The sequence below is a fragment of the Brachyhypopomus gauderio genome, chromosome 20 (assembly GCF_052324685.1).
Source record: "Brachyhypopomus gauderio isolate BG-103 chromosome 20, BGAUD_0.2, whole genome shotgun sequence".
NCBI classification, from domain to species: domain Eukaryota; kingdom Metazoa; phylum Chordata; class Actinopteri; order Gymnotiformes; family Hypopomidae; genus Brachyhypopomus; species Brachyhypopomus gauderio.
In genome coordinates this window covers 7,862,184-7,889,769 of record NC_135230.1, presented here as the reverse complement: position 1 = coordinate 7,889,769, position 27,586 = coordinate 7,862,184, and the positions used below count along the sequence as shown (strand labels likewise).

General features: G+C 46.2%; 1 protein-coding gene across 3 annotated transcripts in view; it reads left to right on the top strand.

Annotated features, from left to right (window-relative positions):
- neurl1aa (neuralized E3 ubiquitin protein ligase 1Aa) overlaps positions 1-27,586 on the top strand; it is a 34,495-nt gene that overhangs the window by 1,380 nt on the left and 5,529 nt on the right. Inside the window, exons 2-4 of one of the 3 annotated variants that reach the window (XM_076982628.1) lie at positions 8,876-9,117; positions 10,517-10,838; positions 23,118-23,813. In XM_076982628.1, coding sequence (XP_076838743.1) covers positions 8,876-9,117; positions 10,517-10,838; positions 23,118-23,813 — 1,260 coding nt within the window. Of the gene's footprint in view, positions 1-8,768; positions 9,118-10,516; positions 10,839-23,117; positions 23,814-27,586 lie in introns of all 3 variants that reach the window. The other 2 variants (XM_076982627.1, XM_076982626.1) reach the window with 2 other exon arrangements.

Genomic DNA, 27,586 nt, shown 5'->3' with positions numbered 1-27,586 from the left:
CCTAGTCCAGTATAAACAGGTGTCTTATTAATGGGCTTAGCTCCAGGGTCATAAAACTAAAGCACACAATGGAGCACGCTGTCTGATCATGATCACTTCTCGATTCTAGTCCCTCAGCAAGGGACTGTCTTCTCATTTTTGAGGCATGTTGACAGTTAACAGCTATCAGTGGTACACAAGTGCTTACGGCCAGACAGTGTGCATTACTGAGGAACCATTTGAGCTTTTGTCAGGTGGAGAGCAACGGCTACACAGGCTGGGGCAGAGACGGAGCTCTAGTTTGAATAGTATATGGGGTGTGTGTATGTAGGGGGGGGGGGGGGGCTTCATCATTTTCTTCCTACTACAACTCATCTTTTCACAGTTGTGAGCACTGTTTGAAAAGTCAGCAGCTCCAACATGCCGTTCCAACAACTCCATATTGAGATTTTGCAGCATCGTGGCCTGTCTACAGAACAAGGCCTCTCGTCCCTGTGACCATGCTGTGTGTTAATGGGACATCAATCCTCTTAATCTCACAGTGCGCAGTAAATGAGACCAGCACCGATAATGACCAGGGAGACCATGACTCCCGTGATGCTGTCTTTGTGGGGGGGAAAAACAGGTACAAAATGAAAGAATAGTCCCGTATTCATGAAAATGGACAGCAGAGATCTGATTGTAACGGACGAAGCTATAGAGGCTTCAGCACCAGGAGTATCCACTTCAGAACTGATCACACGCCTGTGGCGCACGCACACGCGTGAGCACATGGGAGTCATGCTCCACTCTCGAGTTCTTATGGCGGCGACATCGCTCTGTTACCATGGCACGAACGCAAACACACGTGGGCGGGTCAGGTGGAGCAGGCTCTCGGCCTCCCTGCCCCGCCCTCTTCTCCATTGTGACTCATTCAGACCTTTGTCTAGCAACACAAAACGGCCGCGCACCGTGGCGTTTGTGGATCTGCTGTGGTGGCAGAGTTCGTCCGCGCGAGTTCGTTGTTGACATGAGCGTGGACCCGTGACGCTATACAGTCCGCCATTTTCTTGAAATGCCGGCAAGCTACAGGTTTATCCTGAAAGTGCTCAAGTGATGAGTAACAGCATGACTGTTATGGGTTTTGTAGTACTTTCCCCAATATGTTTCCCAGTATTCAAATATCTACGAGTGGTTCTCTTTTGAATATACATTTGGTGAAGTACATAAAGCTACCATCCGTTTTTGAATCGATAACATCCCAGCTTGTCAAGCGCCTCAATATACTTAAAGGAGAACATTTTAACTCCATTTCACCATGAATCTCATTACATTTTCAGGGGTGGCATGTAGCAAAGCTGGGATTCAACCCTAGACATATTGTGCATTGTATAAATTGTACACTGTGTTAAATTCCTCATAGATTAGTAAGACAAAAGAGATGCAACTTCCAACAAATATCTCTATATAGGACCCTTGTATAACACAATTAACATCATTCTGTATAATCTTAGCCAGGTTGCCAGATGCGGTATGGGTTGCCAGTTTGACTCGGTGCATTCGATACCCTAACAACTTGTGTTGCATTTCATGATAATTATTACATGATGAGGAGATCTAAATTAAGTCTGTCCCTCTTAGCATTAGATTAATAGCTCTTTCAGTGTCTCTCAATTCATCAAACCTGTTGATCACGTATAGAAAACCACATTATAGTTTTTAGCATCTAATGCACAACACAAGGACTGTTTTCTCAACAGTAACAGTGCTCTTTTACAGGAGCTCTAATGTTTACCGACCCATGACCAGCTGTCCTGTACTAATCATTTTGTGAACAACTCAGAAATAGTACTAGACTTCTCTCTGCCATATATTGGGTTCCAAAATAGCAGAGGTGTTCATTACATAAATCTTTACATTAAATTCTTAGTGAACTAATTATGCACGTGTCCATTGCACATTTTCTATTGTTTAAGTCTTTAACATACAGTAGAACAGGCCTTCTCTTAAGGCCCGTGATGTGCACATCAGATCTGGCCTCCATGGTAATTCATGGTTATGACATAACAGTGTCTGTCTATGACATCACGACATCCAGCTAGAACTACTGAAGGATTGTGTGCATTCTCGACAGCTTGGTTTTTATCTCAGTGCCTCTGCCCTTCAGGTTATTGTCTGCTGGAGCAGCTGTCACACACACACACGCACGCACGCACACACACACACACACACACACACACACACACACACACACACACACACACACACACACACACACACACACACACACACACACACACACATGCTAGGTCATTAACTGTATTAACAGTACAATCAAAAGCTAAAGCCTGTTTATGACCAATGACTGCATTTGCTACAGTCATACACACTTGATGACAGGATAATAAAGTAAACTTGGAACTTTGAAAGTAAGTATTCTTATAAATATATACATACATATAAATATATTACATTAACATTGCAAGAATCTCACAACTGCTTTTTATTATTGTTGAATACCTACAATTTAACATATTGGTGTACTTTCGAAAACATCTTGCTCTGTGACATTTTAAGGTTTATATGCTGACGAAGAAATAAACAAGCAAAACATGCCCTCCTGGTCACGACACTAGCTTCACACTGACACTGATTTGTGTTGACGCTAAGTCTGTCACTGTACTAAGTCAATCCCCCCCGCGAAGTAAGTGTGTGTGTGTGTGTGTGTGTGTGTGTGTGTGTGTGTGTGTGTGTGTGTGTGTGTGTGTGTGTGTGTGTGTGTGTGTGTGTGCGTGCGTGCGTGCGCGTGCGTGCGTGCGTGCGTGCGTGCGTGTGTGTGTGTGGCTAGATTTGCATTATGCTGTGCTTTGTATAGTTTCCTAGGGCAGGTGGAGCACCCAGAAGCATGTTTGTACACTGCTTCGTCTTTGCTAGTGACAGGAACCATGGCATTCACCATGGTAACAACTAACCACATGGGTGACTAGTTACAGGGATGTATTTTCATTACCTCTCTTTGTCTAATTTAGCATGCGATCAGATTATGTGAGACAAATTTGCTTTACAATTTGGGTACAGGCATCTGTTCCCAGATCAGCAACAATGCCTACAAAGTTATAACTAGATGCATTCTGTCTTGTCACGTACTGTGATTAACTACAGTACATGGTTTAACTCGAAAGTGTCACATGCTTAATTTGGTAATTGTTCACTGATTGGCTGTGTATTTTCATTATAGTCCGTTCTGACTTTGAAGATGGACAGAAAATATTCCCAGCAAGTCAGATCATATTTCCTGTGGAGATATTTGCATAGCCAACCAGTACAGCTGTTAGGAGAAACTATTTGCATATCAGCCTAACTGTCGTGTATGTAGAACTTTTAGGTGATCTATTTTCTTGCACGCGCAAGACAACCTGTCCCTGAACGATTATGTGCGCACGCAATTTAATAAAAAAATAATAATCTGACTGAATTTATAATTACAACTGCACATTCCTGGCTACCATTTAGTGTACAAGATACATTCGTTTGCTGTCGCGTTTCATACAAGTGGCTTCAAAAAAATCATTCAAACAAGTTTGGCATTGAACAGCAACGCTCGCCGAAAAACGACCCACGTGAGTTGATAGCGTTACCACGACAACTCGACTAATCGATTAAACGACTTGCAGATTCGGACCCCCCCCCCCCCCCCCCCCCCCCATCTTCCCGTATTCTGTTGTGGAAACGGGACTGCGGGGTTGGTGGCAGCTATTTCTGAGTGGGCATGTTTGTGGGGTAGCATATGTGGAGTGGTGTGTTTACACACAACATGACATCTTTGACCTTTTGCGGTGCTTTAGGAAGACGAGCGATCACGTTTCAGCTTTAATCAGCATCTGGTGCGTTCATAAATGTCATCTAGCCAGTCGAGCACACCGTGCTCACAACCACACAGTGCAACCTTCAGTCTCGTTAAGTTCATTCTGTTTGAAACCGTGTGTTAAAACGGTAAGCTCACGCTATAAAACGCTCGTTTATGTAACAAAGGGGGGAAAGGCAAGGATCCAACTTTTAATATCACAGTCACGAACAAAGTCAAAACCAGAGAGCCCAAAACGTAGAAGGACAAACAAACCATAAACCAGAAAAACAGGCAAGAAGTTCAAAGCAACCAAGAAACAAGATACAAAAAATACAGGTTCAGACACAACTTGAAAGGATAAGGCTTCGCCCAGAGATGTTACTTTCAGTCAGACACACGCTGCTGGCCCGTGTTAGGACTGTGGACTGAAGTGTGTAAGACTAAAGTGTGTAAGACTGAAGTGTGTAAGACTAAAGTATGTAAGACTGAAGTGTGTAAGCTCATCACTGATAAACAGACTATTGAACCTCCTACAACAGTCATTGTTTTACATTAAACTCACCATGTCTTCCTCGGCCCCCGAGGACATGTAAACAACTGCTAACATGTAAACTGGTTAGCTAGCTTGTGAAAAAATGTATAATTTTTTTATTTGCCTGAACCCCTTCAAATCTAGCTAACTAAGTTCAAACCATGATGTACAGAAACTGGAAGCATTTCTTCAGCCCGCTGCTTGTATTTGTCATACGACTATGAGGCCTCAGACCGCCTCGATCCGCAGAAGAAGCTACAAACGAATCTTCAAAGATATATATATATATATCCATTTTGGGATAGTTAAGAGTTGATATAACCGAATAGGGCACCGTTTGTCTGTAGACTGAGTATGGTTAGCTATGGCCTTTAAACCCCCACTCGCTTCAGGCCGTAGCGAGTCTAGCGCTGTGTGTGCAGATACGCTGAGATGCCTCCTTTGCGACCGTTTTACGTGATGATTTTCACTTGCTCTGCGGTTAGTTAATGAGTAGTTTGGATGTTTCAAGGTAGGCAGTTACCCAGCTGGTATATACTAATTGCACACATTTATTGGATTAGTTGAATTCCTTGTTTTCCGTTTGAATTAATACTGACCAAAGATAGTCTTGAGAACCGTAATAAATGTAGTTAAAACTGCAACATGGAATCTTAGATTACATTAAAATAGATTTCGTGTTCATTTCACGCCTTAATTGAATAATTTGTCCCAGTTATCTTCCCCGAAACTCTAATCTAATAGTTTAGCCCGAGTGGTCTGGGAGTTTGACTAATGTAAATTTATCTGCTGCTTTAATGATGTGAAAATAAGATGGTTAGCCTATATATGTATGTTCTGACCCATGCGCTGGCATAGTGTAGGTGGCAAATTGAATCTCTCTCTCTCTCTCTCTCTCTCTCTCTCTCTCTTTCTTTATATCTATATCTATCTATTTCCACCTATCTCCATCTCTCACTCTCAAAGGCAGACAGACGGGCTTTCTTTTCACACGATGACACGAAGATTATTCATTATCACTGGTGAAAAGAAATGTTGTTTTGTTATGTTGTATGATCCAAATGTACTACAGACCTGTGTGCTCTTATGTAAGATTGTTCAGCAGTGCAATAGTTGCCTGGCGAACGAATAAGGTTGCCATAGAAATAGCAGCATTATGATTCATCTCTAGCAAAGAAGCGTCTTCCTCTGATGCGTGATGGCTTATGTCATGTCACACACTCGGAGAATGTGCCTGTGCGTTTGTGAGAGTGCACAACACCTAATATTGTGCTTTATGACAGGGAAGTGGTAATAAGCTTTTTGCGGTTTGTGCTCTATGGGTTCACTCTCAGGAAAGTGTGAAATGTGTAGCTCACTTTACCACTGACCCCCATTTTAATGTAGGTCATAAATGCTTGATATGTGATTACATCTATATATGTACTTAGGCCTATGCACTGTATCTTACCATAGGGTACATATTAGACCCACTTATGCACTGTATCTTACCATAGGGTACATATTAAACCCAGTTATGCACTGTATCTTACCATAGGGTACATTTTAGACCCACAAATGCTCTGTATCTTACCACAGGGTAGGCCACATTTAGACCCACAAATGCACTGTATCTTACCACAGGGTACATTTAAACCCACAAATGCACTGTATCTTACCACAGGGTACATTTAAACCCACAAATGCACTGTATCTTACCACAGGGTACATTTAGACCCACAAATGAACTGTATCTTACCATAGGATACATTTAGACCCATTAAATGCATTCTACATCTCTGGCCTCAAAAATACTGTTTTGTCTGAGCAGGAGACCATTTGCACTGGCCCAGGGTGAGCTGTCTAGCCACCTCTGAACCTTATCAGTTACAAGGAAGCCAGCAAGGCTGGTCTCAGATCAGCTCAGTAGGATGTGTTATCGTTGGTGCAGCGTTGCTAAGGAACACGAGATCCTGCTAAAGCTGCTAAAGCTCTGCTCCCTCCAGGACAACCGTAGCCCTAACGCTCAGTGATGCACACACACACACACACACACACACACACACACACACACACTCACACGTACAACCACTTACATAAACATCCACAATCACAGCGAAGCAGATTATCTTGACAATTATACTGTCACCCAGACAAAGACAGTTTGCTTAAGTGGTGAGTTCAGATCTTTGGTCTTTGATTGAGTAACATGTTTCCTGACAGTGTCTGAAATTTTGCTCCAGAAAAATTGTGACTTCTATGACACATCTAACAACAACCAATAGGGAGATGCGTGGAATTACACAAACCTACACACCGACGTCAATTGCAGGACAGCACAAATGAACACAAATGAAGAGCCAGGGACATTGTGACATTGTGGCAGCATAGAAAATGATTATTTGATATCTCCTCTTGGCAAAAACATGTTGCATACTGTGACCAAAGCACAATATTGTAATTTTCGTGCATTGTGGTATTATTGTCAGAAAGGCTATATTGTCTAGTCTAGACTTTCAATACAAGGGAAGTCATAACATGGAATTTGGCCAAGATTTGCAGAATCTCATACACTGACATGCAACAAACGTATAAGACTACTGAAGTTGCAGAGTCAGGCTGGCTTTACACACACACACACACACACATACACACACACACACACACACACTTATCTAAACACACTTATACACAATCACATATAGATTTATTAATATACACTCAGGCCCTTCGTGGACAATCATAGGGTCAGAAATATAAGCAAACATACACACTCTTCACATAATGAAATATTTGAATAGGCATATCCGTTCACTATCATCTTCACACACAGTGAATAAGTATACACACATACACACACACACCCTCTAACACACAGACAGAGAGCGCATTAACATTTCAACGAAAGCAGCTACACAAGCAGTTGCCAGGCAGAGACAAACAGGGTTCATGTCCGTTAAACTGTCAGTCACTCACCCGGGAACGCAGTGTCGCCTTATCGGGGCGGACCAGGAAGTGTTGCCACGGCCACCCAGCCATTCACAGGCCGGCACACATAATGGCAAAGCTCGCCGGAACCTAGCGGTGCAGGCTGATAGCATTGCCATGGCAACTTGACAAACCTTGCTAAATGGAGTAAAAGATAAAATGGGCCGTCTATTGGTGCTGCATGGGGAGTTCACAATGTCTATTGATAGAAAAGATCCAACTGGTGAAATGTAGTAGTTTCCCACTACTGGAGTTGCCTAAAATATGGTGATAACATGAATAAACACATGTATGATGAATAACGTGCATTAAAACATGGATTATAAGATTCATTATAAACCTTTGGACCACTTCTGTCTTGTCCAAATACCATAGCATGAAACACAGTATAGTGGAAAGTGGTGTGTGTCTTCATGGCATTACTGACATGGGATAGTGTCCAGAATTAAGAAACAAGAGGTTTCGATTTCAAGCTGTTTAATAACACCAAAAACTCAATTTTAATCTCTTTGCGGTGTCTTCATTTCACTTGATGAAATGACACAGCATGGCAGTGTTCAGACAAGCTAAAAAGCACTAATTCAGATTTTGGAATGTGCTTGCTTTAGAATGGGTTTGGGTTAAGCACAACTCTGATATGAAGCCTGTATGATTATATATTATGTGATTACTAAAATCACATTTTATCTGGAACAGTAAAAACTGCTTTAATCTAAGAGAGAATTCCCGCAGTGCTTGGCTTGGGTTAAGTCATAGCTCATTCTGCCCTGTGAACAAACCTGGTTCATTTTACAGTGCCTTATAAAGGGAGCCAGTTAGAATGTACTAGTCAGAAACCAGTGCTGTTTGGTTCATTTACTTCTAAGTGAAGGAGGATTGTTTGAGCTTGGTCGAAGCAGAGATTTCTTCATTAGTTTCATCTATCATAGTATCAATGCACATAAGCTTGTCCTATGTACATAATAAAGAAAGACTGCATGAATGCAGTGGGTTGTTTTTTTGTTTTGTTCAGTTATGGCATCTGTTTAAAACCGGATGTCCTGAAGTGTATTTCTGGAGAGGAAGTCATGAACTCATGAACAGAGCTGTGTTTGAGTGCTGTGTTGCTAATTAAGGGTTGAAAGGGAACTCTTTATGATTTCAGTAGAAATTTGTACAGTGCCGGCCATGCCAAACGACTTCCCCCTGAAGATGCTATTATTACAAGTCAGAGATGCCAGAGGTGGCTTCATATTTGGCGTTTGGGCACAGGGAGTCTCTCCCTCCCCAGGGTTAATAGTGCCCTCCCCAGGGTATATATATAATAGTGCCATGGTAATTTGTGAACAGTGCAACATATATTCTTTCTCTTTCTCTCTCAGTTTACTGGCACGACTGATTTTCATTCAGTATCGCCAAAGCAATTGGTTACAGTCAAATTACCATACACAATGACACTGTGAAAACTACACGTGCTTTTTACAGACGCGGTCTACGGGTGTGACGTATCCGTGTTGGTGAAAATATGGGCTCCTACGTGCAGAACCGCACGCATGACCCCATCTCTCCCCCTGTCTCAACCCCTCTGACAGACTCTCTGGGCGGGCCCTTCCCCTCCTCCACTCACCGGTGCCACCACAAGCCCAAGCGCTGCTTGCCCCTGCAGCCGTGCGTGGGTCACCCCGTCAGCCCTCTGCTCTTCCACCCGAGCGCCAAGGGCTCGCAGATCATCATGGACGTGGCACAGAGGGCCGTCAAGAGGCAGGCCAGCTTCTGCAACGCCATCACCTTCAGCAACCGGCCCATCGCCCTCTACGAGCAGGTCCGCCTTAAGGTGAGAGGTCAGGGGGCGGAGGGGAACGCGGGGGCGGGGGGACATTGGGGAAATGGCGCAGTCTTCAACTCAATTCCCAGCATTAATCAGCCCAGCTGATGGTTTCCTGCATATGCTGCATAAACAGCCCACAGAGAAACAAAGCCCAGGAGGAATATGCATGAGCTACTTGTCGGCGTGGTGAAGGCACGAATTCTCTGTATCAGTGAGCACATCCCTTATCTGCAGCCCTGCAAAACACCCACACACAGATCCAGACCTGTTCACAAATAACTCCTTCTGCTTAGCAGTGTCTTATACTTCCTTTTGCTCCTATTTAAGCATGGGTACCCATACCCACTCTGTCTCTCTTCCATCTCTACACACACACACACACACACACACACTCTTGCACGCATGCCCCCCCTCTCCCCACCTCCGTACAGACAAACGCAGCCTGGTTTGTGAGGTTGTGCAGGTGAGTCCTACAGACTCTTGCCCTTTTCTTCTCAGTCATGCTTTATTGTCACGTCATCGTTAAGTTTCCACATCAGAGGCAAGCAAGTCAACAGACAGAGAGAGAGAGAGAAGGAGGGAGTGAGAGAGGGAGAGGGGGAGAGAGAGAGAGTGAGAGAGGTCTAAACACTGCAGGCTGTGCCAAACACTCACTGTACTACACCCTCTCACTAATTACTACGAAAGGATCCTGCACTAATGTTCTTAACACATATACATGAATCAAACCACACACACACACACACACACACACACACACACATTGCTGCAGTTTTGAAATCCAGAGATTCTCCAAAAGACCAGATCGCCGTGGTGTAAGTCATCATGTTCTTGACATGTTTGTAGTATTTATCCCCGCGGCTGGGCCAGCGGTTACTGTACCTCAAATAAAACAGAGCCCTGCTTCTCTAAACACAGCATGCTTCACTCTCCTCCAGACTACGCTCTGGGCTGCCCTTTAAAGGAATACTCCATCCCAAAATACTTACATGCCTTAAACACCAAATGCTAAGCTAGTGGGAGAATGAGCTGGAATACATGGATCTATAATGCTAACTGTTCTATGCTTGCTTGCATTCAACAATAGCTGGGCAGCATTTTCCTTTAAATTCAAATTTGATGCCGACAGTGTGCACTATTAGTGTTTATAACCTACTTATAATGTTTTATGATGGGTGGTGGTGTGTACAAAGGTCAACAGTTGGAACATGATGGTTCTTGACGGAATGGAATCTGGTATACTTTCATGTTCATTGTGTGAATGTGGGATTGTATCAGGGAAAAGTAGGGAGTTGGAATGCGTAAACAAGAAGTGGACGTGGAGACTTCCCCTGCGTCCCGTCGACCTCCGTGCGCTGCTTTCGGTGGGATGGTCACGAGTGTTTTCCCGCCCTCCGCCCCGCAGATCACCAAGAAGCAGAGCTGCTGGAGCGGGGCCCTCCGCCTGGGCTTTGCCTGCAGGGACCCGTCCCGCATCGACCCCGACAGCCTGCCCAAGTACGCCTGCCCCGACCTGGTGTCTCAGAGCGGCTTCTGGGCCAAGGCGCTGCCCGAGGAGTTCGCCAACGAGGGCAACCTGGTGGCCTTCTGGGTGGACAAGAAGGGCCGGGTCTTCTACCGCATCAACGACTCCAGCCCCATGCTGTTCTTCAGCGGAGTGCGCACGGGCGAGCCCCTCTGGGCCCTCATCGACGTCTACGGCCTTACGCGAGGAGTGCAGCTGCTCGGTGAGTGTGTGTGTGTGTGTGTGGGCGCCAGGGACGATCTACCTTCTCAAACACACCCAACGAACCTGGTATTTAAGTGACAGGTTAAATGGGTTGCGTTTGGGGTGGGCGGTGCCTCATCTCTAGAGTTCTGGAGTTTCCCAGTGAGCACTCGCTGTTCTTGACATGCAAACCGCGCAAAAGCTCTCAGCCTGTGACGAAGAACCTCCCAGTATGAGCGAGTGGTGTGTGATAGTGGTTTCATGGTTCTAGGAATATCAGAAGTGTGTGACTGTGTGAAAAAGAGTCCGTGCCTTTTCAGTGTTGGGTCATTGTGTTAACAGCAACCAGGCTGGGGTGTGTAAGTACACTGGCACGCATAGAAGATGTTAGCAGAGCATACCATAGACTAAGCTTTGATGTGACGGTGGGTGTGAAGCTCCACACACACACACACACACTCACACACACACGCCCACACGCACATACGGCCTTAATGCCGTCATCCTTCAGGCATAAATATAGAAGCAGGCCACATGCTCTCCAGATAACCCCATCTATCCTAATTGTGCACTGTGCCAATTGACAGCAACCTCGGTTCCTGCTATCTGTCGATTGTATGTGATGTTTTTCTTGTTGTGTGTATGTGTGTGTGTGTGTGTGTGTGTAGTGTTATCTAAGGCCTCTCCATCTCCTAAGTCGTGGCACCGACATACACCACCGACTCCATATTCCTCATCACCCTACTGCCTGCGAGTGTGTGTGTGTGTGTGTGTGTGTGTGTGTGTGTGTGTGTGTGTGTGAGTGTGTGTGTGAGTGTGTATGTGTGTGTGTGTGTGTGTGTGTGTGTGTGTGGCCGCCCCTGCAGCCATCCTCTTTCTCTAACTCTAAAGCACCACTTCCTCCGTCTCTCACAGCCCATAAAGGGGCAGATGTCCTGTGGTACTAAGTCAACAGAACACTCCCACTGCCCCTGAAGTGCTGAACGCCAGGCCTGGATAGATCAAAGTGGATTCGGCCCCGTGCGCGTGGTCAGGGCCGGATGGGAAGGTAGCTTGGCGCTGTATCGCCCGCGCGGAGGGACGCCGTACACGGTGCTGACGGCTTGTCCCGCGGTGTCACCGCAATGTTCTCTTGAGTTCACACTGACAACACGCCCGCTAACGTAGCCACATGTGCAGATTGTTTGAAAGGTACATATATGGCGATATGCATGACGTACGTTGTAATTACGTGTACCGAATTTTGCCTTTTTGTGGCACAGAAAAGGTCTAAATTGTGGTCTTTATTATGGATTTTGAGTTGCAATGGTTTCCACCTGGATGTTGTTGTGTACTGATAACTACATTTCCTTGTAATTTTCCACATTGCTTTTGGCCCTAAGGACTCTTATCAGAAGCATCAACCTTTTTTATGTTGTAGGCCTAGTCTGTGCAAAAAACGCCCCAGCACAGACACGTACAAGTGCTATTCAGGAGACACTTTCACTTGGCATTTTCTCAGTCTGTCCACCTGGAGAAGTATATGAGCTTTTAACAGTCCATGTTGAGATCTCCAGCTAAAAACAATAGTTACACCACCTTTGTCTAAGGGTCTTTACACACTAGAGTTTGTTTTCTGGGTCCAGGACCACATGTTCTATGAGGTTGATATATCTGCTCAAGCGTGAACGGTCCATGGTCCAGGAATGGTACGGTGAACCGACCTCTGGTCCTCCTAAAATCTGTGGTCTGGATTTCCCTTCGAGCGAACTCTGGTGTGGTGCGCCGCATGTGTGCGAGCTCTGTGTCCCCAGCGCTGCATGTGAGGATTACATCATACTGTGATGTGACTGCTTCCTCTCGCCTTTCTGAGTCTCGCGGTGCAGTGCCATGCAAGAAGCGCTGATCTCAATCCAGGTTGTGAACTGATTCACAGTCATTTTTATAGTGTCTTGCAGAAACACAGGGACATTATATTTGGGGGGGGGTCAGTTTTCAGGTTTTTTTTTTTTTATGGAAGCCAAAGAAAAACAGTTGAGGGGAGGTTGTGGCAGAAGCATTGAAGGATCTGCCCCCCCCCCCCCCCCCCCCACCAACAATAGTCAAAGTCAAAAGTCAAAGTCAAATTTATATAGCGCTTTTCACAACACACGTTGTCACAAAGCAGCTTTACAATCGTATGGGTCCAGATCCCTAATGAGCAAGCCAAAGACGACAGTGGCGAGGAAAAACTCCCTATACGAACTCCAGCGCCGGAGGAAGAAGGAGAACGGGGGGGGGCAGTCTGCATGAACGAGCTTGGAGGAACGAGGAGGAGATCTGAGGGCTAGAAGAAGGATTTTACACCTAATCCTGGAGACACACCAGCCTGAGCCGCTGCAGGAGGATGAGATGATGTGTGCAGGTCCTGCTAGATTAAGGGACTACAGCTGCCCACTTCTGGATTTACTGAAGACAGACGATGGAAGTAATGAGCCCTTCCCCCAGACCCCAGTCCAGAATCGGTTCTAGGTGCGGTTGGCAGTAGGCAGGACAAGTGCGAAAATGTTATAAGTCTTAATGTGTGACTTTGTGTGAAGAAAGCGGTGCAGTTGCCGTGGGGACGGAACTCCGATTGTAAATTTGCACTGATGCGAACAGCACGACCCTCTCAGTAAATCACTCTACATTAAATCATTATTGCCATCACCATGCAGCTCCTCTTACTAAATTATCGCAGCAATAAATCTGGGAAATGAAAGTGTGCAGACACTCGAAAGGCAGCCTCCATCAAACCCGACCATTGTGATTGGAATCTCAAACTCCAATAGCGCAAAGAACGCAACGATGACGAATCCCAAAAAGATTTTCAAGGTCAAGATTTTCAAGGATCAAAGTGTAACCGATACACTGTTTCCTTCACCCTAGAACCACTTTATGTGTTTTGAAATGGGCGACTTTTATAAATCATTTACATTTCTTTTATTTCTATTAGCTTTATTTGACACATTGAGGACTGATCTCTCATGAAACTCTGGCAAAGAAAAACATTCACAGTACTTTGTAAATCTGCCTGGGTAACCACTAACATTAGTGCTAGCACTTTCATAAGCCTGTTAGTTCGTGTCGCCTTCACTTCAGGTCTATACCATTTATAGCAGTCACTGCCAGTCACAAACAAGTTCTAGAAGCTTCCCCGGGCCCGTGTGGATTAGTGAAGGTGTTACTGTTACAGCCATAGAGTCACCCTTGCGCTAGCGTTTGATTTAGCGGGGTTAGCTACGTGCTGTTCTTGGACTGCGCAGATAGAGTGTGGAGTTCTGGGTGGAAGAATATAAGGGGAGAGAAATGAAGTCATTCCTCAGGGCGTACGGCCAGGCAAAGAAGCAGGAATGTTGTTTAATAAATACCCCAGGCTGGGGCTACTTCATGGCCCTGTCACTCAGAATTACAAACGCGTACACACACACACAGAAACACTGGACTGTGTTTGGGCAGCCCTGAGAGACTTCAGATGTGAGAACTTCAGTGTGGAGTTGTGGTTGGACATGGTTCGCGGAGCACGGCTGGGAGGAGCATTGCGCAACAGATTCGCCAGGGCTGAGCTCGCACGTACTGGGCTGAAGTAATTCTGGAGCGAACGCAGATCTATTTAATCCTGATGATTAGTCTTTGCACCGAGTCCAAGTATAGCAGCCACGTGTCCTTTGCATCATGCGTTTGCTTATTAAAGGCACTTTAAGATGCTCTTTGGTTAAATGCTTATTTCTCACTCGCAAAGGATGAGGCTCTTTTGTATCTTCTCAAGCAGATCTGTAGTCAACGCTAGCCAGTGCTGGTTATGTCAATTTTGTTGTTTTTCCACTAATGGACTTTGTTTAAAAGGCTCATCGTAACCACCCTTTTTGTTTTATTGTCGTTCAGGTGTGAGTTCGCAGGTTCTCATAGCCTGTCGACCTGTGATGAAGGGGTGTCAGTGCCTGTGGTGGAAAATGGATTTAAAAATCAATACCCAGATTCAACAAAAGACGTCAAAGTGATATGCAAAACACTTTATATAATGTGGTCACTATAATTAAAATAATTGCATATAATTTTTAACCCCTAATGTTAATAATTTACAATTTAGCAGAATTAATAAAGATATGATTATATACAGATTAGCCGGTTCCCCAAAATGCCTAGCTTAGCTTAGACTATACGTAATTTTGTGCACTAGACAGTCAGAGCGTACATGCTTGCCACACACAGTGCTGCCTGCTTCAAAGCCAGGATAGCAGTTTGAAAAAGTGTGAAAAAAGCCATTTTGTTGCATAAATGTGGCCGTCACACTGCGATACACCAACACAATGATTGACTCAAGGCATTCAAATGCTTGGTTAGGTATTGTCTTCTGTTGAAGTGTAAACAGCACAGCTATGTTTAAAACAAGTTGCCATTGCCCTGTACAGTCCTCAATCATGCTAATATGTGCAAATGTGTTGGCAGCCCAGGACCATGTTGGAAAACAGTGCTAGACACACACTATCAGTCAATCCATATATCAATCAGGCTCTCAGTCAGACGGGGTTTAAACAACAAACTCCCAACTCAAAGCAGAAACTGGGGAAAGCTAGCAAGAATAGCTTGTGATGGAGGGATGGAGTGATAGAGGGATAGAGTGTAGTTCCTAGGGAAGATCAGTGATGGTTCCAGTATAGGACAGGTCCCATCACCCAAAATCCTTTTTAATTACAATATTAAAACATTTGAATAAGATCAAATTATGGATCACAGGACCAGATACGAAATGTTTCAACAAACAGACGTTTGTTCAGACGGTCCGACACTACCACAAACATATGTGCGGACGCAATGCACGAAAAGTGTAAGGAACGAGAAAAGTGCCCATGTCTGAATCGTTCAACGCTTGATGCTGTGTTTGTGGTTTTACAACTTCAGAGAATGTTTTATGACCTGTGGCTTTATGACTTTAGAGAAACAAGCCAAAAAGTTTGTTAGCCCACAAAAAGAAATGTCAAAGGAACTCTGTGGGAGAATGTGGAATATGTCATGAAAAAAGTGTTTAAAAAAACGTTTTGGGTTTGAAGGTCACAGTGGAAAGACACCTATCTCAGCTACCAGGGCGTGCTAAGAAATGTGTTAATGCATAATCACCCATACTAGGTGTGAAATAAAACAAAGAGCACATTTAGCACAACCCCAGTGCATGCGTTCATACGTCTAGGGCACGAGAGATCTGGCTGTACGCAGTTGGCTTTGATTTTCTTGGGCATAGCATAAAAACATGGGAGGGGTCCATGTAAATCACATGCTGCGTCTGAGTGTAACATCCGCACTCTGTGACAAGGCTTGTGTCTGTGAGTTTGCCGGATCATGCCAGCGTTTGATTCCGGCTTTTAAGTGAGCAGTTAAAGAGTGGGTCCTTTCCTTAAACGTCCAGTGGTCCTGCACGCCCTGCTTACAAACACTCTGCAGACATGACTCAATGGCGTACCCATGTAGGTGTCCGTGTTGCACGCCTGTTTAATTTAGCCAGTGGTTTGTTTTCTATCCTCTATCTAAGAGGCTTATTTGGGTGTAGCTGTGAAGTTGTCCTATATACATTTAAATATATCACTACTCAATACATAAGAGGCTTATTTGGGTGTATCTGTGGAGTTGTCCTATATACACCTAAATGCATCACTACTCAATACATAAGAGGCTTATTTGGGTGTAACTGTGGAGTTTTCCTATATACACTTAAGTAGTTGCTGTCAGCACAGTGGAACTGAAAGCCCATGTCATATCAGCTGGTGCTTAAAGTTTGTGGCGCATCTCACTGGCCACCTAAAAGATTAGCTTGCCATACATTGCTAGCGTACCTTTCAGGTGTTAGTCAGCACGGCTAACGCTGTAGCTCTCTTCCCTGACGTCTGGCAGAGTGAGTAAGGGGCAAACATTTCCACAAGTTTACTTTCCTCTGCTCAGTAAGTTCGTTGTCCTGACAGAATGGTCGGGGTAAACAGCGCCAGAGAGAACTTCGGCCGCAATAGCAACAAGCCGAGATTTACAGATGAATCGGGCCGCGCCAAGTTACGGTAATTCAACAACGCCGCCGTTAATATGTCAGTCTGGACGGATAATGGGGGGCTTAGCAAATAAAGCTGGCAGAACTGAGAGAGAAACTGAGAAGAAATGGACTTCTACACATGCCCCGTTGAGAAGCTGGCTCCCGACGATCCATCTTTAGAACATCCCAGCTGCTTGCTCTCTCTGGATCGGTTAATGTTGTTATACTGCGTGGTGCTAAGCTGAGCTGCAGTGAAGGAATTTTATTGAAGCCTTAGCACTATGCTACACTCTTTCCCTGACTTTATTTATGAAACAGAAAAAGAAGACTGGCTGTGTTTTCCAACAATAATACATTAAATATGGACAATTTTCGTGAGCTGGGCCAAGCAAAATTAGCATTGGAGTCTCCAGTCTCAGAGGTGTCTACGTGCTACCATTGCTAATAGTATTTGTTTGGAAAGTTGTCTGCTCCAGGCCTAAATGAATTAGGGAATTAGAAGAACAGATGGCACACAATGCGGTAACTCATCTGAACGGAATTTTTTGACCATGCCTTCTGCAGTGTTTTCCAGAGCGAAAGCTAAGAAAAAATGGAGAGTGTCAAGCCTGCTGCTCTTCCTCCTTACACTTGGCATTCTTACAGGACGTTGCAGGAAGAGCTCTCAAGGTGGCGGGAAGAAGCAACTTGACCCGTTGTGGTCCTTTCCTGCCGTTAAATGTCCTTCAAGTCTTCTCTCCCAAACTTAGATCTCCCACGTGTTCCTCCCTCTTCCACACATGGTCAGACACGGACTCTTCAATGGCGATTAAGGCGTGGCTCTTATATATAGGCAAAAGCGCTTCAGAGCCTTGTTGAACTGCCGGGACAAACATCAGTTTTACAGAATACTAGTTAAGCGTTCAGGGAGGTGGAACATACCGAACCCTGTTCGTGGGATCTCCTCGTCGTCGCATCAAAACACGAACCGCAGATTAGACGTGTAGCGCCAGAGCGACCTTGGACCACACCCATCCATAAGGCAGTAAAGATCTTACCGATGAAGGCGGTTCCTTGACTCGCACCCAAACGAAAGTCTGGCCCGATCTCCCCTGGAATAAAAAGTGTCTGCAGCGTGTATTGCCTGTTCCAACAGGCCAAGATTGAATTCACACCCCAGCCCCATGAACATTTCGCTTAGAAAGCCTGAGGTCAGGACCAGGCCGATATTGGCTGGGGACGAAGATGTAAAGTACACGCTTTGGTTTAAGACCTTCCATGATGAGATCACGGGTCCGGAGCCGGAGCTCCACGAATGATTTGCGACCAGAGCGGCGTGCTGTTTTGGGGATGACCTCAGGCGGGGTTGGGGGGGGTTAGAAGAGCAAGACTTCTGGCTGTCCCAAGAGGGGAGGGGCTTTTAGGACTTATGGAGTATTTGATGGGCCTCATTGTCGTGACCATGTGTCGCCTGGGAGGCTGCTGCTCTTTCCAGAGGGATTTAAAAGCAATGCTGTGGCAACCGGCCAGCATCCAAGCCCTCCTGAAACCTTAGTCTTCTCTCTCTCTCTCTCTCTCTCTTTTTCTCCCTCTGTCTCTCTGTGTGTTCCATACACACCCACTCCATGCACGCATCGCGTTCGCTGGGCTTCTGAACACACCCCAACGTCTCCTCTTTGCCCTCGGAGAGAATGTGCATGTGCACATATGAGACTCCCTCTCTCCCCCGGTCTCCCTCTCTGTGTTCAGGGCTGGATTTTGTTGTATTTTTTTTTCTTACATGATGAGATTATGTCCTGAGAAGTTAGGATAAAAGGCCAAAGAGAGTGAGACAGGAGAGCGCGAGAGAGAGAGAGAGGCAGAGAGACTAAGAGGGCTTAGAGAAAGAGAGAAAAAAATGATGTGGAAAAGGGGACACCAATAATGAGTGAGAGGGAGTCGTGACCTTGGCGAGCCTGTTAGCTGAAACCAGCAAATTGAAGCAGAATGAAGCCGCTTCATCACAGCCATATTTGGCCATTTTTTCGGTGGCGGCCAAAACTGTGTGTGATTTAAGCAAACGCTTCTTTTGTTTATCAAAGCCCTCATCTGCTTATTTTCCGCATGCTTTTGTGTTTAGCCCAACAGGTGCTGGTGTCGGGTGCTGGAAAAAGAGGGGGGTGAGGAGCCTCAAGTTTGTTTTGTTTTGTTTGTTTTTTTTTTAGAAAGAAAGAAAAACAGAACAAAAGCGTTAAAAATAGGTGGCTGCATTCTGGGCATGCAGCTGCTAGCCATCAGCCACGGTGCTGCGGTCATTTGCTTAGCCCGGATTCATATCGCTTCAGAAAACAGCAAAACACTCCATCTTTTTGAAGTAGACCCTTTCTTGGGCAGATTAAGATCTGGGCTCGGCCAATCAGCTTGCAGCTGCGCCGGGCCTTGCGTGAAAGGGGCCAATGGGACAAAGGGGAATGGGGCGATGGGTGGGCGAGCAGGTGCGGGATAATTAGAGGGCCAGCAGCTGGCGTGGGTCACACACGTACTGGTGTAAGCACCCTTCTCTGCCCTGAGCCTGTACCCCTTCCCTCCATCTGGGGTCCAACTCTGAGAAGCACCAAGCCCCTTTAGTCGTCTTCGTTCATGTTTATTTACACGTCGGTGTAAATTACACGTTCGGTTTGCTGTTTTATTTAGTCGAGTCAGGCATATCACCTTTGATGAAAGAGTGATGGCTTCACTGTAACGAGGAACAGTATTAGTGAACAAATGGCAGGAAATGAGGAACAGTATTAGTGAACGAGGAACAGTATTAGTGAACAAATGGCAGGAAATGACAGAAAAGCAAAAAAACCCCAGTGTAACCACATTGCCCTGTGTATAATTCATGTGGACCGTTGTAGTTGAGAGTGTAAGTATTGGCCGTTGTGGTAATGGTTAAAAAACATAAAATGTGTGCGTGTGAGGGCTTAGAGCTTCTGAGAACTGCTTTCAGAAGAACAAAAAGACACAGACTCTTGAGTCCAAGTACATAGGGAACGAGGGAAGAAGCAGGAGGGAGGAAGGGACGAAGGGAGAAAGTGTTGTCTGACCCACATAAGCTTAATTACCCACACTTTAATTACGCAGCAGTGCGTGTTCAGCTTCCACTAATGTGTGACCAGCCATGTTCATCTCAACACCCTGTACTTCATCATCACACCAATCCCCTCTGTCATTCCCTCCCTACCTACATCTTCCTCAGACCACTGCCCCCCAAACCACACACACACACACACACACACACACCATCTTGTGCATTCTGCGTCCACACTGGATTCTCCGTGGCCATCCGCAGAAAGGATGAGGCGGTGTGGGTCCCTCCAGGCACGGACTAATCCAATTAATCCGACTGAGAGGCAGGCTGTACTGTAACGGGCGTTGGCTGCTGTGCTTAAGCCAGCCCTGCTCTGCTTGGGACATCTCTGGGGTCCCTTAATCACCCCGAATGTGGGAGGCATCGTAAAGGGTCCTCATGGGCAGTGAGGGGACAGTCCAATGGCAAAGAGGACGCGAGGACTAGCGAAGCTAGCACAGCATGACGCAGCGGCGGTGCTAAGAGAGGCGTAAGTGCCAGGATAACGACACGCTAATTAGCCACCTTGTGCTTTTTCGGGAGCTGCAAAAGTCAAACGATTGCAGTGCAGTTTGAAAAGGGAATAAGATTATTAATGTTAGATTAATTTTAGATTAAAATTAGATTAATGAAAACAGAAGTGGTTTTTCGTTTTGGAACACCATGCATTTGACAAGTGTGTGTGTGTGTGTGTGTGTGAGAGAGAGAGAGAGAGAGAGAGAGAGAGAGCTTATGAGGTGCATTCATTCATCTAAGCATTTGATGGGAAAAAATGGATTGTGTGTGTGGGTGGCCTCTTCAAAAACAAATTAAATTTCACTTTCTGCGGAATTCCACTTCCTGTTTTCTTTGATCCAGAAATGCTTTTGCCAGAAAATGACATCAGCTTAAGCATATCTCTCTCACTCCCTTTTTGAGGGTTTGTCTTTCTCACTCTTTCTGAGCAATATCTCTCTCATTCCCTTTCCGAGGGTTATCTCTCCCACTCCCTTTCCGAGGGTTATCTCTCTCACTCCATTTATTGATGCTGCAGGCACCTAATAAACTTTTGGCTGTAATACACTTAGTAGTGCTAGTCATGTTTATGCTCAAGTATAATAGCTAGCCCCAAGAATCCTTTAAGAAGCACTTCTTGCTTCACTAATTAGTCTAGGTTTACAGTTAATACAATAACAACCTTACGGTTACTTCTTTAAAAAGGCACTTAAAGGTTCAGTCACTCCTGCAGTCCTCATGTCTACGGAAGCTAGCGGCTAGTGCTAACCTCTGGGAGACAGACAGGAAGCTAGCTGCTAATGCTAACCTCTGGGAGACAGACAGGAAGCTAGCGCCTAATGCTAACCTCTGGGAGACAGACAGGAAGAGGCTGGCCTTGGTGGGCGCGAGACCCCAGAGGGACGTACATCAGCGCGTGAGGGGCCTGTCCTCCGCTTCACTCGTGTGACGGAGGTGAGTCACCTGGCAGGAAGTTTGGGCCTTGGATAGAGAGCGCCGCTGCCTGCCAAGTGGATCACTGGGAAAGGATTGAATTTCGAAGCTTAAAATATTAAGCCAGTTTTCTGTGACCAAGGGAGATGGATTGGTTCAAGCTGATGTCTCCCTAGGGTCCATAAATGACATGGGAAATGGAAGACACCAGGCCAACACGACAGACGCCTCGCTAACAAGCAGCATAGATCTGTCTGCCCGTCCAGCAGTGTTCATGTCTCAGTGTGTTGAGTTGTTACTGGGTATATCTGGGTCATTATGCTATAACCCTATTAAAAAGTTTAGGAACTATGTTCTCTCTCTCTTTCTTTCTCCCTCTCTCTATTCTATATATTTCTCTAGCTTTTCCCCCCTCTACCTCTATCTCCTTCTTTGTCTGTCTCTTTCTGTCTCCCTCTCTTCTCCTATCTCGCCTCCCCTGTCTCAAGAAGTAATTGAGGCTAAGAGGGTTTATCTATGGTGAGAGCTAAACCAATGGCCTTTTTGGGTCACCACTGATACAGCGAGAGAGAGAGAGAGAGAGAGAGAGAGAGAGAGAGAGAGAGGAAGAAGGTGAGAAAGAGAAAGGAAGAGAAACGGAGAGAGGCTCTTTCTCTTCCATGTTCTATCCATCTCTTTCTATGTCTTTTTCACCTGTCATTTTGTCATGTACATCTTTCTTCCTTACCCTTCATCCTCGTTTGTGTCTCTCCCTCTTTTCTGTCCCCATGCTGCCCTGATTTGCGTCCTGCCACCCTCCTCTCTCTCCTCCCTCTGGGTAAGGGCTTGATGCGGATGAGGGTCTCTGTCAGCAGCACTCTTTCACATCCTGAGCTAATTGGGATCCAGCCCATGTACAGCAGCTGGCTGGATTTAGCGCTGTTATTTTCGGCGGGTGTCCGAAAGGCCCCGAATGTGCAGATGAAGGCTAAATGTGCCGCACTCTCCAGCGTGCCGGTCACACCCTCGGGGCACTCGGGTGCCCGGAGGTGTGTTGGGTAACTACGCTACGCTATGATATGCTAGGACTCCAGTAGCCAAGGAAGGGGTGTTATGTTTGGAGCCGTGCTACGCTACGCTAGTTTACACTGCGCTGTAGTACACCATTCCAAGTAGCGACTGATATAAAAAGGATGAGAGTGAAAAGGGATACTCTCTGGCATCCATTTTGGAAAATATCTATTCATTAGATCACTTACACAAACGTTTTAAAATAGGATTGCGTATTTGCATTTAGGGGAGCATCTCCATGGTCATAGCATGCCGCTATTACTAGAGGACAGAAGACTTGCAATGGGCCTTTCACTTGTTTTAAAGCTTCACACCTATTAACCTTTATTTTGTGTAATTAAGCTGAATAAAGGTTGTCTTAACGATTAATCATAACGACTATTAAAAGGTTATAATAGATGGGTCATTTGAGCAGTCGTTTGGCCATTTTTAATATGCCTTGCTTCTGCTGTTGGTTTAACGTCTTTTCAGGTGTACATCCAGCAGGCTTTCCTCGTTTGAAATCATAAAAATATTTAATAAAATAAATATTTTAAACAAAAATAAACAAATAACTGGCAGTTAAAAATGTAGCACATTTTCTATACCATGCTGAATTTCATATAATAACAATTTACAGCATGTATGCACAAGTTATAATCTATACTAGCCTAAGCTGCATACAGCAACATGTATATTATTATCATTATGGTGTGTCATGTGTCGTGATCAGCTTTACTATTTTGTTTCATTGACAGACAGTGAAATTGTCCCTCCAGATTGTCTCCGCCCCCGCTCCTTCACCACGGTGAGAGGCTCCTCCTCCTTGCGGCGCGAGGCTGACGCATCCCGCCTGTCCGTCAGCCTCTGTGACCTCAACCTGCAGCAGGACGAGGCCAGGCTCCGCCTCCCGCCCGCCCCGACCGCCTACCCCATCCCCCAGAACTCCCAGAACTCCCAGCAGTCCTCCTTCCTCCCGCCCACCCTGGATGGTGACCTGCGCTTCCACCAGCTCCGCGGCACCCACATCAAAGCCGTGGACGAGCACACGGTGGGCCGCTCCGAGCACGCCCGCGAGGAGCGCCCCCTGGTGTTCACCGAACGCCCACTGCGGAGCGGCGAGACCATCTTCCTCAAAGTGACCAAGTCCAGCCCGGCCCGGCCCGGCTCCCTCTCCTACGGAGTCACGTCGTGCGACCCGTCGGCGCTGCGCCCCAGCGACCTGCCCTATAACCCGGAAGCACTGGTGGACCGCAAGGAGTTCTGGGCGGTGTGCAGGGTGCCCACGGCGCTCCAGAGCGGAGATGTGCTGGGCTTCCTGGTGACCCAGGACGGGGAGGTGGTCCTCAGCCACAACGGGGCCAACGCAGGGATGCAGGTGTGCGTCGACAACTCACGACCGCTCTGGATGTTCTTTGGGCTACACGGTGCTATCACGCAGCTAAGGATTCTGGGTAGGTGCTTAGACCGTACTGTTACGGTCTAATACTGTTAAGCTCTTATATGGCTTGCGTATAGATCAAACCTAAAGACAAAGTGACCAGTGTCTTACTAACGTGTTATCTTGAAATAAGCATTAGGGTTATGTCATCTTAAAACTAATTGGTTTATCATGGAATTTGACCAGGACAACCTGGTAGCACTACGGTGGTCTGAGCTGCACTTCTACAACTGTTAAACCTCTTAAGCAATTACCCCCTCCCAGCGTGATGAAACACGTTGTGTTGTTCGCTGTGGCTCGTGTGTCCACTGCACCAGTGTGGTGTGGTGTGCGGTATCTGCAGGCAGCCAGGTGGTTTCTGCGTGCCACTGCAGTATTCCCACAATGCCTCACTGGGTCCTGACCAATAGGAACTTCCCCATCATGCTGTCTGGGCATAATTCTGGTCTGAAGAACGTTAATGCGTCTGAATGCATCATGAATGCAGCCACCCCCATACCTTGTTTACATAGATATATTACATATATAGGCTAGGTAAATGACATACAGCAGAGACAGAGACAGAGAGAGAGAGAGACAGACAGACAGACAGACGGAGAGAGAGAGAGAACTCAGCCAATAACAACACGCCTGACAGGAGGCTGCGTGGGTGCTGTGTGTCCTGCGTTCTTGCGGTGGGAGCTCTTCAGTGTGCCAGTGTCACCGCCGCACATCACCCGCCCCCGCAGTGCCTCCCAACGTGCCCCCTCATGCCTCCTCTTGCCTCCTCATGCCCCCTCATGCCTCCTCTTGCCTCCTCATGCCCCCTCATGCCTCCTCATGCCCCCTCATGCCTCCTCTCCCTGCTCGTCTCGTCAGGAAGAGCAGGATGGCAGGAGAGTGGGCGAGTTTGCGCTCGCAACGCTAGCATTCGAGTCTCATCTCTCGTCTTTCGCTCGCTTCTCTCTCTCTCTCTCTCTCTCTGCCTCTCTCACTCCCTCTCTGTTGCTCTCTCTCTATCTCTCTCTCCCCCTTGCTCTGTCGCTCTCTCTCCCTCTGTCTCTCTCTCCCTCTGTCTCTCTTGCTCCCTCTCTCTCTCTCTCTCTCTCTCTCTCTCTTTCTCTCTCTCTCCCCCTCGCTCTGTCGCTCTCTCTCCCTCTGTCTCTCTCTCTCCCTCTGTCTCTCTTGCTCCCTCTCTCTCTCTCTCTCTCTCTCTGTCCCTCTCTGTTGCTCTCTCTCCCTCTGTCTCTCCCTCTCTCTCTCTTTCTCTCTCTCTCCCCCTTGCTGTCGCTCTCTCTTCCTCTGTCTCTCTCTCTCTCCCTCTCTCTCTCTCTCTCTCCCTCTCTCCCTCTCCTCTCTCTCTCTCTCTCTCTCTCTCTCTCCCTCCCTCTCTCTCTCTCTCCCTCCCTCTCTCTCTCTCATCACACTGCCTTGCACTGCTACATCCTTCCCGCTGAGTCACTTTCCTTTTTTGCCTTCGTCCCTGTCAGTCTGATTCCGGGTTTGCTATGAAGCAATAAGCCACGCCCCTTTGAGAAAGCAGGCCCAGCCTCCTCACAGCCCGTCTGACGGGGGAGCGGTTTCCCTTCGTGTCTTCAGCCAAGAATGCGCCATAGTGCCACGGCCGGTTTGGACGCTTCCGGACAGGAGCCCGGTAGCCTCGTCCGAGCGGCCGCAGTGCATGACACCCACCATGCTGCTATCTGCTGATTAGGAGGAAACATTCATCAGGCGACATGAGCCCCCCCACACACACGCACACACACACGCACACACACTCCTTTTCCTGATGAAGACAATAGTGTCTTAAAATATCAACAACAGCTTTGCTGGAAGGAGATGCGTGGAGATAGCGCAGACGGGCCTGTGGATGGAGACACCTCCCAGCTGGGCTTCCACCAATAACCACAATCAGCTGAACGATCAGCTACGACCGGCTGATCTCAGATGGCTGTTCTCCCCTGTGGCTGCGTTCATTGGCCCAGGTTTGAGCAGTAAAATCCTCTAAGCCACAATGTTAGCGGAGGTCTATGTGTTAGCTACTGACAGCCTGACACCTTATGCAAGGTGTCACTAGCTGGTGATGACGTTCCAATCATTCTGCTAGTCTGTTGTCTGAACTTTAGATCTATGCTAAAGACATGATGAAACACATGGAACCCATTTCCATGTATTTTATTACATGGGCAAAATCTCCTGTGGGATCGCTTTGACCACCAAAGGTGTTTGACGTCATGGATGGATATGAACTACGCTACTCTGAGGAGGATGCAGCTCTATGAATTTAATTATGTATAATAAGCTCTGTGTTTTCTTTCTGTTGATTGTTATCTAAAGTTGAACTAGGCATGCGTGGACTTACTTCATCTAGTAAACCGTCAGCATAACAAAGTGTTTGTCAGTGCTTAGGTGTGGCACTTGGACCTGGTTTTTATTATCTTGAAAGAAGCCAGATTAAATATTTAGATCAGTGTTTCTGGCTGATCTTGGCCTACGGATTAGCGACAGAGAGGAGGATGTTGCTGGTGTTGGTGCTGGCAGGGGGCGGGCGGAGTGGTGGCAGGCCTGCGAGGAAGAGGAGGAGGAGACGAAGATCAGGATTATGCATTCTGTCAGCAAGCTTTCACACTCAAATCAACACCTCTACCACCCACATGCACTCCACCATCTCCTCTCTTTTCTCTCTCTCCATCTCTCTCCCTCCATCTTTATTGCCATCTCTCTCTCTTGTCACCCTCTATTTCTTTCCCACTCTCTTTCCATCTCTCCCCCTCTCTTTCCATCTTCCTCTCTCTCCATCTCCTTTGCTGTTTTCTCTCCTTACCCCTACACAGCTCTCCTCCTCTCTCAGCCATCTCTCTCTCTCTCTCTCTCTCTCTCTCTCTCTCTCTCTCTCACACACACACACACACACACAGGTGGGACAGAGGGGGAGAGAAATTGGGGGATGAACGTCTATAATATAACGGAGTGATATTAAATGACATTCTACCAACACACACATTCTTTAGGCACCGATGAGGTCTTCTGGACGACCACACAATGCATCCTCCCTTGTTTAATTACAATACGAGATGCACCCTTAAGGGCGCATGGAAGGCGTTACCACAAAGCCTGTTGTAGACAATCGAGATAAAGTAGACAGAAAACTGATGCCGTTCCACTGGAATATATCCTTGAATATTTCCTCTCTAGCACAGTCTGTCTCTGTTCACCTACATGCCTGGACTTCTCTCCCATCTCTCAAAAAGCATTTGAAAACTGTATTGTTATTGGACTATATTAACTCATTATCATAGTATATGGACAATCAGATACAGTACCTACATTTACATACATTTACATACATTTACATGCATTTCATACACATATTGAACTTCTGGTTCTAGCTCGATGCTTGCGGCAATGTCAGAAGTCAGGACCTTCCATTACAGAAAAATCAATTTAGTTTTTTTCCCTAAATAATGCATCAGTGCAGTCAAATTCAAAGCCTCAGAATTATTCACAAGTATATCTCCTCCTTCCATTTGATATAATCACTAGTCTAGCTCCTCCCTCTATTAGATATAATCACTAGTCTAGCTCCTCCCTCTATTAGATATAATCACTAGTCTAGCTCCTCCTTCCATTAGATATAATCACTAGACTAGCTCCTCCCTCTATTAGATATAATCACTAGTCTAGCTCCTCCCTCTATTAGATATAATCACTAGTCTAGCTCCTCCTTCCATTAGATATAATCACTAGTCTAGCTCCTCCCTCTATTAGATATAATCACTAGTCTAGCTCCTCCCTCTATTAGATATA